This window comes from Neophocaena asiaeorientalis, unplaced genomic scaffold, assembly GCF_003031525.2.
Source record: "Neophocaena asiaeorientalis asiaeorientalis breed wild unplaced genomic scaffold, Neophocaena_asiaeorientalis_V1.1 scaffold49, whole genome shotgun sequence".
Classification (NCBI taxonomy): domain Eukaryota; kingdom Metazoa; phylum Chordata; class Mammalia; order Artiodactyla; family Phocoenidae; genus Neophocaena; species Neophocaena asiaeorientalis.
Window position 1 is genome coordinate 3,481,733 of NW_020172456.1, and position 13,876 is coordinate 3,495,608.

Genomic DNA, 13,876 nt, shown 5'->3' on the forward strand with positions numbered 1-13,876 from the left:
GCTAAAATAATTTAAATCCTGTTAAGTCAAAATAGTGATTGTACTGTTTCATTTAAATGTATGTTAATTACAAAGGCCTGCTCTGGAAGATAAAACAAATTTGATCTGTTGTCTTAATAATATGTCCTAAGTGATATTGCGAAAGTGAAAATAATAATTGCAAACATTTATTTAGCGCTTATTAAGTGCCAGGCAAAAGTATGAGTGCTTTATAGCCATTAATGCACTTAAGCCTGTTTTAGCAGCTCTATGTGAGGTAGGCATGACATCATCGCACCTTACCCAAGAGCAAACTGAAGCAGAGAGAGAAACTGAGGCAGGCCCCAAAGGCATTGAGGTATAAGGTAAGGGATGGAGCTGTGTGACCCAGGAGCCCGCCTGGCGGTTGGCCAGGACACCACACCATCTCAACTAACACATAGAACTGGAAACATAGCCAATCCTAGCGCCCTCAATTAGTTTAATAAATAACTCATCACAAGAAATTGAAACAAATATTCGCTGAATGAACAGGCCAAGAATCACCCCAGGGAAGCTCAGCCTGCCTCTTCCAAAAGTGAAATAGGGGAGTGGCAGAAGGGAGGACCCCCTCGGACTGCCGGGCAGGACGGGGACAGGATTGGCACCCCTGGGTTTCCTCCAGTCTGGTTTGCAGTTTCTGTCCCCAGGGGTCGGCATCTGCTCATCTCAGTGACCTCCACAAGCAGGGCTTTTGGTCTATCCTAGCGTCAGGCTGGACGGGAGGGAACGCATGAAGCAAGCGCCCCACGCGTGACCTACTGTAGAAAGAATCTTGGCTGGCATGTCCAGCCATTCCTCTGTGCTGGGCCCTGTGTCGTGACCTTCATAACAGCCCTGTGAGGGCCGACCCGTTGTTATCCCCAATTTGCGCAGGACTGACTTCCTCTGAGTGAGTACCCACCGAGAGAGACAGCCACCTCATGGCCTTTGGAACATGACTCAGCTGATATGCACATGCCCTCAAAGAGCGGCCCCACGGGGATGGGACAGGATTAGTAGTCAGGGGGAGATTTCCCTTGCTCTGTGGCCCTGACCGTTTCACGATGAAGAAAATAGTCACATTCCATTTGTGCAATTAAAAAAGATAAAACCAAAAGGAGAGATCCATTACAGTTCAAGAGGTCTGGAGTTGCAGGGCAAATAGGGCTTTTTCTCCAAAAAATTCAGCTTTCTAGGGACACTCATTTGACAGCGTTCCCCATCCTAGCGAGAGAGACACCTGTGCTAAGGCATTTGTGTGGATTTTCTTTGGGTCTTCTGGGGCTCCCTATGGGGGTGCATGCCATTTCAACAAAAGCCTGGGACTTAGAACCCTTGTCCAGAATCCCAAAATGAGAAAACCTGGGATACAGAGAAGGGAGCCTCCAGAACTTGGGCTCCAGTGGCTCCCAGACCCAAGCTGGCAGCTCGCGAGAATCACCCGGTTCCCTGCCGGGCCCGCACCCTGCCTGGGCCCACCCTGCTGCCACGCACCTTGGATGGTCCTCTTGAAGAAAGCCTTGCAGGCCTCGCAGGAGGCCACACCGTAGTGGTAGCCGGAGGCGATGTCCCCGCACACGAGGCACAGGCGTTTGGGGATGGCGTTGAGCATGTACTCGCACTTGATGGCCGAATCCTCCATGATGCCGCCGGCACAGTCCTCGTAGCCCTTGCGGCAGGGGGTGCCTCCCAGCCCTGTGCCCGCGAACATGGGCGGCGAGTCCAGACCGTTGGCGTGGGCGCCCAGGGCCAGGCCGAAGCCGCCGCTGGCGTCGGACGAGCTGCTGGGGCTGTGGTGGCTGAGGGCATCGATGCCCGAGGACGGGCTGGATGGCTCGGTCTTGATGAAGGAGCCGCAGCTGGAGACCAGGTGCCGGTCGTCTGCGGACATTCTGTTCAGCAGCCTGGGGACACAGAGCGCAGGAGTCAGCTTGGAGAGGGTGCGGTGGGTGTGACGCTGTCCCCAGGAATTAGCTTTGGGCTCCGGGCACCGGGTGGGCGGGGTGGCTGGGAGGGGCCCTACATTAAGGCATTGGTGAGATAAAATGCTGGCCGAGAAGGTCAATTGGGCTGAAAAACGGCACAGCCCAGAGCAAGTTTCTGGCATTACCCACCAGAACCTTCTAAGTCCTCCAGACAAAAACTACATTTTGATGGATCAGTAAACTTCAGATGAGGCCCCCCAGTCCTTTGCAAATTGCTGGTCTGAGGGTGACAAAAGTGGTAATAATTCAGCCAAAATATTTGGCCAACCTTCCGGCACAACCATAATACATTTGAAAGTCCAGGGGTGCCAGCTCCTGGACCAGACACCCTCAGTACAATGACCTGATGACCCACTTCACCTGAGCCCCGGGGGGCAGCAGGTAAGCCCGAGCTTGGAGCTTCCCACAAATGCCACCATCGCTGAGATTGGGACCAGAGATGCCAAGTCACCTGGCCAGGGCAAGAGGCAGGGCTTGTGGCTGCCCTCCGGGTTTTGCCTGTGGCCCAAGGCACATCTGGTGGGTGGCCCCCAGGCCCCCTCTTTCATTCCTCTTCATAGCCCCATCAGGCTGGCCTCCCCCTCAAGAGACTGTGCCTCAATCATGCAGCATGAGGAGGCCTTCCAACCCCAACTCCGCGCATCCCCCAGCTGTTTCTTAACCTTAAACTTCAACCTCTAGGGCCCCTGCCTCACTGTAGAGTCAAGGGAGCATTAACAGTGAGGCAGGATCACGAGGAAGGGTCATAAGACGTTTCCCAAAACGAAAACCCCTCCTCCCAGAACCATGCTGAGAGGGTAAGAAGGCAAAGTGCGACCCTCACACATCCTAGCTCCCAGGATGAGGGGAGGGGCTTCTCTCCCACGTGAGCAAGGAGAGTGAAGGGCCGGGAAATGCATTCAGGAAAGCCCAGCTGCAGTCCATATGCTCAAGAGCTCTGGGCCAGCCAGGCCCTGGAGTCGGGAGGCTGGGTCAGGGTTCATCTGTCCATGTCCTGGCCTGGCTGAGTGGAGGTAAAGAGGAGGCCAAGGTGGATGCCTAAGAAGCAGGTGAAAGTTAAGAGGGAAGGGTCCTGCACAGGTTCGATCCCTGGTCCGGGAAGATCCACATGCCGCGGAGCAACTAAGCCCGTGCGCCACTACTGAGCCTGTGTGCCACAACTACTAAAGCCCGCGCGGCTAGAGCCCGTGCTCTGCAACAAGAGAAGCCACCGCAATGAGAAGCCCGAGCACCGCAACGAAGAGTAGCCCCCACTTGCCACAACTAGAGAAAGTCTGCACGCAGCAACGAAGACCCAACACAGCCAAAAATAAATAAATAAATAAAATTGATTGTTTAAAAAAAAAAAAAAGAGAGGGAAGTGTCCTGGAGAACGAAAAGGGCTGGAGAGGGTGGCAGTACAGCCCCATTCGTCGAAAGATGGCCCCAGTGGGGAGGGAGGGAGTGTCCCAGTGCTGGAGGGCCCACTGGGGAAGCAGCCACAGTCCAACGATGCTCAGAGGTAGCCCCTGTTTTCTGAGCAGATCACTGGGGAAAGGATTATTCACCATGTGGGGAAAGGCCTGTCTTATCACACCCACAAAGCCCACCCTCCCAAGAAAACCTTGGCCACACACTTGCACCACCAAAAGCAATCTTATGATGGGGAGGGGCCTCCACTGTCCCTGGTCCCACCAGTGATTTCATAGTCAATACCCCTCCCAGGGCACTGTCCCATCCATCTACACTTGAACATGTCCGGAGGCAGGGAACACATTGCCCCGCAGACAGTTCTAATCAGAAGCTGGGAGCTGCTTCTGATAAAAAGATAAGAGATACCTATAAGGAGCCTACTGTCAAGAAGTTTATTATCTACTGGAATGTACTGTTTGAAGGTAGAGGCTCCCAGGCCTGTTCTGTTCCAAACTGAATATCCCTGAGTCTTCTGAGACACCTCTCCTACTAGCCCATCCCTTACATTGGCAGAGGGTACCACACTGAAAGTCTTCTCTGGTGGTTTTTTTTTTTTTTTTTAACATCTCTGGCTGGTGCCCTGTCATGTCCCCAGCCTCCACAAGGCTACCTGCCACCCCTCCATCCACCAGAGGCTCCCTGGTGTGTTCTCAGGAAATGCCATTGGCCTGAGAAACACAAATGCACCTGTGGGTTAACTCCCCACAGTGCCTCGTGCTGGGCCTGCAGGGAGAGCGGACCAGGTGCTCTTACATTTGTAATCCCCTCCTACTGCTGCTTTAGGCTCTGCAGTGCCCAGGAACATCCCAGGCCCACTGTGACAAACACTGCAGGACAAGGCAGCTCCCAGACCCAAGCCCCCCATCCCACTCCTCTCCCAGGCTGTGAGCACCCCAGAGATTTCAGGAGATACGCTTGATATAAGCAGTAATTATAGCACTGCTATTTAGTGAGCACGTGTTATATGCCACCCGCTTCAGATCTGTCTCTTGGATGGATGAGAAGCTTGTGCCCTGAGAGACGCAGCTGGGGAGCCCTACAGCCATGCCTGGTGGACAGCAGGCCACAGTTTCCCCAGCTGTCTTCCCCAGACTCATGGCTCAGCCAGCCCTGAAGGACACTCAGGGCAGGCAGTAGTTTCATACCCTAAGCCACAGGTCTCCCCTCCTGCCTCTCTCCTTATTGGTTCAAAGCCTTCGTTAGTGACCGCTGCCCCCAGGCCCTGGTCAGAGACTCTAGGACTGAGAAGGAAGCAAACTTGACCCTGGCCTCAGCGTTGGCACAGAAATCCACCTACTGGTTTAGTGCCTGAGCCCCAGCTGAGGAGGGTCTGATGATTTCATCCCTGCAGGCGTCTCGCTTTGTGACCATTATTTTGGCCACTAGAATGTCTTTTCCAGGGTGAGTCAACAGGTACTTCGGGTACCTACCATGTGCCAAGTGCTGGCCAGACAGCAGGACGTGACCAGCGCAGCCCGTGATGTCAAGAAGCTCATCCTCTCACCGGAAGGACAGACACGAAAGAAACACACGTGTGCAGAGCGCCAGCAAGGCAGGGGCTGGGGGTGTGGAACACAACACAGACAGGGCTCCCTCCGCACCCTCCGCCATGCCCCTTTGGTCTGGCTTCATTCATTCACTCATTCATTCATATTTGCCTTCATTTTCCCTCCAGGAAACCTACCCCTCCCTCCACCCATCCTTGACCTCCTGGACATTGTTCCTTTATTCAAAAGCAAAATTTAAAGGAAGGACAGAGGGAAAGAAGTCCAAGAAGAGGGCAGAGAAGAAGTGGCCAGAGGAGCTGGAGGAGAAGAGAGAGAGTCGTGGACATGCAGTGAGGAGAGCCATCGAGAGGGAGGTGGCGGCACGTCACGTGCAGCCACAAAGTCAGGAGAAGTCAGGAGTGCAGTCTCCCCTGCAGTGAACAGTCAGGATGTGGCTGGTCAGAGCAGTATCACGCATGGGGGGATGGGAGCCACAGGGCCAGGTCTGCAGGAGGCATTAAACAGCAGACAATCCTTTCAGGGAGTTTGGCCCTGTCTGGCCCAGCCGGGCAGAGGAGGGAGTAGGGGTGGCGTCCTCCTTGCTCACCTGTAGGCAGCACCATCCACTTGAACTTAGGGGCGGTGGTGGCAGGGAAGGAATGTTTTTGTTGTTATTGTCCGTAATTTATCAGCCTCTTTGATGAGGAGGGGGTGTGTCAAGAATGTAAGGAATTTAAAAATTACTTTCCAGTTTGCCCTGGGCAATCATGATCCCACCTACTGACCCCGTATAATTACCCATCGCTCCCCATTACTCCCCAGAGGAGGCAATGAATTCTATGGTGACTCCATGTTACATGCTAATGGTAAAGAGCAAATCAAGATGGAAAGATTGCAATTACAAAAGATTTTTCTCAAATTCCAGTGCAATCTTCATCAGAGTCAGCCAACGTGCTGGTTGAACAGGTAGCTTCCTGGACCCAACCTCACCCCAGTCATATTCTGGACATTCAGCCCTGCAGGAGGGGCCCAGAAATCTGCATTAAACATTTTTTTTTTAATTTATTTATTTTAGGCTGTGTTGGGTCTTCGTTGCTGTGCGCGGGCTTCTCTTGTTGAGGAGCACGGGCTCTAGGCGCGTGGGCTTCAGTAGTTGTGACTCACGGGCTCTAGAGCGCAGGCTCAGTAGTTGTGGCGCACGGGCTTAGTTGCTCCACGGCATGGGGGATCTTCCCAGACCAGGGCTCGAACCCGTGTCCCCTGCATTGGCAGGTAGATTCTCAACCACTGCGCCACCAGGGAAGCCCCTGCATTTTTGGTTTTGCTTATTGCTTTGCTTTCAGCACCCCAGATGTGAATCTTAGGGGAGTCAAGTTTGAATCCTACAGGAATAACACATGCAGTCAGGGGACCTGGTGGGAGTTTGCAAGGTATCTGGATGCCCTGGAAGAGAAGAGAAACGAACCAAAGCAGTAAGAGGGGGAGGGAGGGTTGGCTGTGCAGAGGGGAAGTTTGGAGGTGGCCTCCCTTGCCCACCACGTGGCCTCTCCTCACTCTGTGAAATGGGAGGTGAGGTCAGGAGATCTAGGAAAAGGAAGGAAGTTTGCAACAGCAACTGTGGGAGGAGGAGAGAACACAAATCAGGGGCATAAAGCTTTACCAGGCCCCTTAACTCACTCTGCAGGGGCAGCAACACAGGGGAGCTTTGATCTGCGTTTCTCAGCCCGGGCACGGCTGACATTTGGGGCCAGTGATTCTTCACTGTGGGTCCTGTGCGCTGCAGGACATTTAGCAGCACCCCTGCCCTTTACCCACTAGAAGCCAGTAGCACCCCCAGCCCCAGATATGACAACCCAAACCTTCTCCAGACACTGCCAGATGCTCCCCGGGGGGCAAAATCACCGCCAGTTGAGAACCACTGACTTGGACGTTGGCGGGAAAGGGGTAGGCACAGGGCCCGGGAGCTGAAGCGTGGGCACATGGTGTAGTTTGGGGCTAGAGTGATGTCACAAAGAGAGGAACTGGGGGAAAACGGAGCGCCCAAGAGCATGGGGGTTTCCAGGCGGGGGAGGCTGAGGTACGGCAGGAGGAAGGAGCAGGACAGCTGCAGGGATGGGAGATTGGGTCAGGGAAGATCTCAGAGGTGGAGCCTGGATGCCAAGGCCCAGGAGGATGTGGCCACTGGGTAGGTGGCTAGGATGGGCAGCAGGGAGAGCACAGCCTAGGGGTGAAGGGGAGGTGGCTAACACTTGCGCTCTGGGGAGGAGAGGGTCATGTCGAGTCCATCATCTGTGGTTGGCTGGGTCCCAGTTCCCAACTGGTCGATGACTATTGACTTTACAGGAGGGGACCGCTGCCCCATCTGAGCCGCCTTTGAAAGAGCAGTAGTCAGTGGTCGAAGCCCCTCGAGGCATCATTTTCCCTCTGATCCATCTCGTAACAGGAGCACAGCCAGAGCTGCCCTGGCCTCAATGTCACCATCTGATTAATGTGGGTCCCCTCCCCCACCTAGGCCTGCCCCTCTTAGCGTCCAGTGTGGGACCCTTACCCCAGAGCGGCCTGACCTCCTGAGCTTACTGGGGACTCTCTGCCTCTGCTGGACATCCCCTTGCTGGACAGTGAAGTGGGTTGAAGTTTTTCCGAATACAACAGAATCTTGGAAGTTCTGAAGGAAACCCAAACTCTTCAGCTATTTAGCCACGGACCTCTAGAGGAAGAGAAACTCCAGGATATCAGCAAGAGACAGTCATAAATCTTTAGGTTGGAACAACTATACTACAAGAAATTTTTTTTAATAAAAAGAAATAAAAATAAAAAAATTTAAAAATAAATTTATAAAAAATTATAAAAATCTGAGCTGGAATTCCAGGGATCTACCCCCCTCAAGGCTACCTACTGGTGGGCAGGCAGCAGAAGAGAAGCTTCTGGAGGAACAGAGGCTCCTGGAGGGAAGAGGGATGTGATGGTCTGATTAGGGCCTGGCTTGTTGTCGTCTACTGAGTAGAGTCTACCCTACAACACGCCAGAAGCCAGATCACATGCAGAGGGGCTGCCCTCACAGCCGCCTTCTGGCTCTGTGCTGGGGTTGCCCCTGTAACAGCAGAAACAAGCCACTGAGTCACTTAACGGTTAAGAGCCATCACTCTGACGTCAGATGAGCACTGCAGTTCACAGTAGCTGCTGACTTTGCGTTAAACAGGTCACCATCTCTGGGCCTCAGGGTCCTCATCTGTAAAATGGGCTCCATCACAGCACCTCCTTCCTAGGTTGTTCTGGGCGAGCAGAGGCTAATGCAGGCAAAACGTTTAGAACGTGCTAGAGCCCAGCAAGCTCTCAGGGGACAGTGGCTGCTGTTGTGATTCTCCCAGGAAGCCCCTTCCAGAAAATCCAGCAGCTGGCGGCGGCCTGTGGTTAAACCTAGCAAAGTTCTTCGCTCAGCCAAGTATAATAATTCCACAAGGAACTTGCCATTTACCAGGAAACAAAGTAGCAGGTTAGGTGAATTAAGAGGATAAATAAGCCTGAAATGGGAATCCACTCTACAGAAGAAAAATGGTTTTGGAACACTTGAAAAACTCTTGTGTACATTTCCATGATTAATTTGCTAACCAGGGGTCACTGAGCTATTCATTAAAGCAGACCTTCAGACCCTCCAGCAAGGCTTTATTTGTTATGAATCAGCCCCTCAGGCACCTGAAAGTAACACAGCTAAACTTCCTTTAAAAATATTATTAGATAATGCACAATGGGCCTTCAATGGACGTATAGGATGGGGGGGGGACCGTATGGCTAAATTGACAAGGTCCCAGTATTCCTGTTGGGACACGGATCCATGGGTACTTATTACACGGGAGGGAGGGAAGAGAGGAGGGAAGGAGGAAGGGAAGGGAGGGGGAAGGAAGGAGTGGAAATGGGAAGCCAGTGATGAAAAGTATTACGAACCAAGGATTATAATTAATCCACTTCCATGCATCTGAGTCTATTCGTTATATATTCTTTCCTTAAACACAGATATTTCTTTAATTCAAATTGACCTTCCCTCAGAGTGGTCTGAATCACCTGTTTTAATAAACAGTGTTTTTATCACTCCTTGTGAAATCCTGCAATGAGTATCTTTCATCAGTGGATCTATTTTTCTGGACAGACAGAGCACAGAGGGAGTCAGTGAATCATAAGTGCTCAGAGATTCTCCTGCCTGGCCTGGTGGCTTTCAGATGAGGAGCTGAAGGCCCTAGAAGTCGTGACTCACTCAGAGACACTCACTAGAGAGCCAGGCTGGCTGGGGGCTGGCTGGGGGTGTAGAGACACGGTGGGTAGGTGACCTGCGCAGGGGAGCAGGTTGACTCAGCCCACCTGCTACCCTCCATCACCACGTCACTACCACAGCACCGGTCCTGTGCTGGTTCGATTTTGTCTGGTCTCCTCAGGAATACTTTCCTCATTCTTTCTTTCTCTCTCTCCCCTCAGGGGACCCTCTGGGACTTAAGACTACAAAATGACCTGATAGCAAACTGGCTTCAGTGAGAGCTGCCTCCCCCTGTATGCCAGAACTCAGGCAAAAATCTGTAATTAAGCATCTTGTCGTTAGAAAGATTAGTCAAAACCAGGTTGATCCCAGACAACTGATTGAAATCTCGTTCCATACAAATTACAGCATGGAAAATAATGATGGGTAATTAGTGCCTTTCAATCAGGGCTTTTTATCCATGATGTCCCAGGCTGCATCCATCATCATGAGAAGTGAGAGGCTCGCCAAAGCAGAAGGAGACCACTGGAAGCGAAGTGGCTGCCACGGGACAGCTGGGAGGGCCCAGCCCCCCACCAAAGCTCCGGCCCACAATGGGCAGCCGCTGCTGGCTCATTCTGTGGCTGTGTGTGGATTAGAAAGAGGGGCCCCCTCTGGGGAGACCAATTCGAAACTTCAGCCCTCACCTCGGTCCTCTCAAGGGAGTGTCCTCATGAAGGAGCCAAAGGTACTTGATGGCTCTTACTTTAGCCCATATGGCCAACTCTAGCCTCTGACACCACAAAGGGGTGTGTCTGGAGGAAGGACAGCTCACAATTTCAGAAGATGCCCCCAAACACACCTCTAGCGATCTTCCTTTCAACATCTCTTGGAGATCTGACATCTGTGAATTTATCTTAACTCTACTTGAATCTGTTTTATTTTTACCCCATATCAAGCAGTGATACAGCATAAACATACCACCTACTGTCACTGAACAAATTCAGCAGTTTCCAGATGGCATTCAGTCCTGGAGGAGCTGAGATGCTGGGCCGTAGAGCTGAGTGGTTGGAGCTGGACTGCCTGAGTCCGAATTCCAGTTCTGTCTCTTACAAGTTATTTAACCTTTCTGAGCCTCAGTTTCCTCATCTGTACAATAGGGATGATAATAATTATTGTATTCATCTTATAGGGTGGTCTTGAGGGTTAGCGAGTTAATACAGAAAAGAGCTTAGAACTGTGCCTGGCAAAAGTGCTCAATGAATACGTTAGCAGTTGTTACTAGCACCCTTTTTGGTAATGAGGAGATGGCTTCCATTCAGTCTCTAAAAAGTCCATTCCCACAGCAAGCAAGACTGTCTTGCTCCCTCTCTCCTTCCCGTCATTCATCCATCCGTGCATCCGTCCATCCACCATTTAATCATGCATTTGTGTGCCTCTCTGCATGCTGGAACATCCACTGAGGAAGTCCCTTTTCAGACAAAGGGGTTCCTTATTCAGGCACTACTAGAACCAACTATTAAAACTAACTAGGCTCTCTTCTAGGAGCTGACAACCGACTCCAGCCTCCTTTCTCTCTTATTCCTGTGTGCACGCCAAGCTCCCCCAGGAATCGCCACATTCGCATGTATCTCCACCTGCTACGAGCAGCGTCACCCAGGGCTGCGCAACTGACCCAGGCTGGGCAGTGAGTCTCCCCCATGAGACCTTGGTGTCGTGGCTGCCTCTCCAGGGACAGAGGCAGTAAGACGGACAGCTCAAGTGTGAGCGAGGTCATACTTCACACCAAGAAAGAAGAGTACGGAAGCTGGCAGCAGAGAAGGGTGCCAGCCAGGGGCAGGGGCCCGGGAGCCTTAGTTGGCAGCTGCTCGGCAGTGCGGCAGCACCTCTGCTCGGGTGAGCGACGAGGCCTGACTCCCCGGTGTGGCAGCTCACACAAGGGGGTCCTGGCAGCTAACCAAATGACACGCCCTCTCATTCGTTCATCCACTCGCTCCTTCCCTCCCTCATTCATCCCATTACTATTCCTTGAGTACCCTCGGTGTGCCAGATACCGTTCTAGCCCTGGGGATGGTTGGTGCCCAAGGTGGACACGTGCCTTTCCTCAAGGAGTGACAGCACCATATTTCATTGACTCTAAACTACACCCTTTTTTTCACTTTTTAACATCTTGGCAATCAGAATGCATCTTGAGTGGATGGCTTGCCATAGTTTAATTTAATTAGTGGTTCCAAAAATAATGGTGTCTATGATGTCAAAGATTCAATGAAATATGATAATGAGTAGAGCTGAGACTGCCACGAGGTCGTCAAAAGCAGTTCCATGTTCTTTCTAGACCCAGGAAGACCACATTTCCCAGTCTCCCTTGCAGTGAGCTGTGTGCATCAACTGGGTCCTGACCAATGGAATGTGGGCAAAAGGATGTAAGGCAGTCTTCCCTCTGGCCCATAAAAATCTCCCATGGCCCTCCCCGCCCCCACTTCCTCCCTCTCTCTGTCCTCCCCCATCTGCAGGCCACACAAGATCCATGCAGAGGCTCCAGGAGGGCCCTCCAAGGCCCTGGGGGATGGCAGAGCCACAAGTTGGAAGGAGCCCGGGCCCATGAAAAACCTCATGAAAGGTGATCTGCCAAGTACCTTCACCAAAATGTTATGTGAGCAAGATGTAACCTGTCATGCTAAGCCACTGAAAAACTGAGGTTGTATGTAACAATAGCTAGTGTGACCCACCCTAACGAACACAATAAGCAAACAACCAAATAGTATAAATTCAGTTAGTGATGAGCACTATTAAGAAAGATCAGGGCTGCGGACAGACGGCAGAGTGGAGGAGTGTCCAGACACAGCGGCCAGAGAAGGCTTCTCTGAAGCGGTGACATTTAAGCAGAAGCCCGAGGAAAAACAGATAAGGAGGCATGCAGGGAGAGCTCCGTGTTGAAGGAATAGCAGAGAGACAGGGAGAGGTAGGCGGGCAGGGCCCTGTCTCAGCCAGGGGCACTCGGACCAGGCCAGGGCCTCAAAGGGCTCCTGGTCTGTCCCATAGGCTGCCTGCCTTTGCTAAAGACCCCAGTGATAAGGAGATCACTAGTTCAGGCAGCAGCTGTTTCCATCTTTGGACAACTTAGATTTTTTTTTTTTTTTTTTGCGGTACACGGGCCTCTCACTGCTGTGGCCTCTCCCGCCGCGGAGCACAGGCCCTAGACGTGCAGGCTCAGCGGCCATGGCTCACGGGCCCAGCCGCTCCGCGGCATGTGGGATCTTCCCCGACCGGGGGACAAACCCGCATCCCCTGCATGGGCAGGCGGACTCTCAACCACTGCGCCACCAGGGAAGCCCTTTTTTTTTTTTTTTAAGTTCTTTATCAAGAGCCAAAATATTTCTTCTTTCTGGAACTTTCAGTTATAGTTTATACAGCTCTCTCCCTCAAGACCTACAGAACAAGTCTAACCCCCCACTTCCATCTGACAGCCCTCTAGATTGCTGAAGGCAGCTTCCTGCTCCCTGCTGAGCCCCGTCTTCACCAGGAGCACATCTCCTGGACCTAGAATCACTCCCGCAAACATTTTGCCCTCCTTTGAGAACAGTCCATCTGCTCTGTTTACTCCTCACAGAAAGAAGCATCAGAATACAGCACAGCCTTCCAGGTGAGTTCTGACCAGTGCAGAGCAGTTCTGACACCTCTCTTGTCCTAGATACTATACTTCTGGTTTTTTTTTTTATCCTCTAAAGCTAAGTTTGTTTTAAAAAAAAAAAAAAAATTTTTTTTGATACTCTACCTCTGTTGATGCAACCCTAGACGGGATCAGCGTTTAAGGCCCTTGGTTCACACTGCTAACTTCCCCTCTGCTCCTTATGCAATCACACACCTGAGTCTCTTTCATGTGTGCTGTTCCTGGGTGTCACCACCCGCTTCTTATGTGCGTTCCTGCAGGGCAGTGTGCAAACCCAGTGAGAGGAACCACACTTTCATATATCACCTGGTCACAGCAGTGGCCCTTTCCATGTGGCCTTATGCACGGCAGGGATGACACAGGAAGCTTGGGGCTCCCAGAATCCATTTCTCTTCCTGACCCAGTTTTTCAGTCTTTGTGCCAATGGGCAGCCTGGGCAGATGACAAAGATACATCTTAACTCGGGTGAACAGGTGGGGACCTGACACTGCAGCCAACTGGGAACCTGCTTCTGAGCTCCATAATGGTGACGACAGAGGGCTCACTCTGCACTGGGCACGAAACTATACGCACGAGGTCAACGATTCCTTTCAACAACCTGTCGTCATTTTGCAGATGAAGAAACAGAGGCCAGAGGGGCTAAATATCTTGGCAGGGGTCTCACTGCCAGAAAGTGCTGGAGTGAGTTACAAAGCAAAGGGGAGTAAGTCACAACACTCCCCTGCTCCAGACAGCCAGGGACTTCCCATCACACCCCCAGGAAAGCAGGAGTCCTTTCCGCAGCTGCCCACTCCCCCACGGGGTCACTCCGGGCCGGCCACACCGGCCTCCTGGCTGTTTCTGGACTAGACCGCATGCTTCCACCTCGGGGCCTCTGCCTGCCGCACAGGAGGCAGAGGCTGCCTCTGCTTTCTTCTCTGTTGCTCTCCACTGTCTAGGACGCTACCAGACACGACAGATGCTCAGAAAAGATTTGTCGAGTGAACAAATGAAGCAGGAGGTCTGAGATTTGGGTGGGATACGAGGCCCCAAGGCCTGCCCCCCCCTCGGGCTGTGA

General features: G+C 52.3%; 1 protein-coding gene across 2 annotated transcripts in view; it reads right to left on the minus strand.

Moving 5' to 3' along the window:
• The window catches only part of ESRRB (estrogen related receptor beta), a 176,104-nt gene that overhangs the window by 55,222 nt on the left and 107,006 nt on the right, over positions 1 to 13,876 (minus strand). For both annotated transcript variants that reach the window (XM_024737878.1, XM_024737877.1), the window contains one exon: positions 1,495 to 1,904. In XM_024737878.1, coding sequence (XP_024593646.1) covers positions 1,495 to 1,904 — 410 coding nt within the window. The remainder of the gene's footprint in view (positions 1 to 1,494; positions 1,905 to 13,876) is intronic.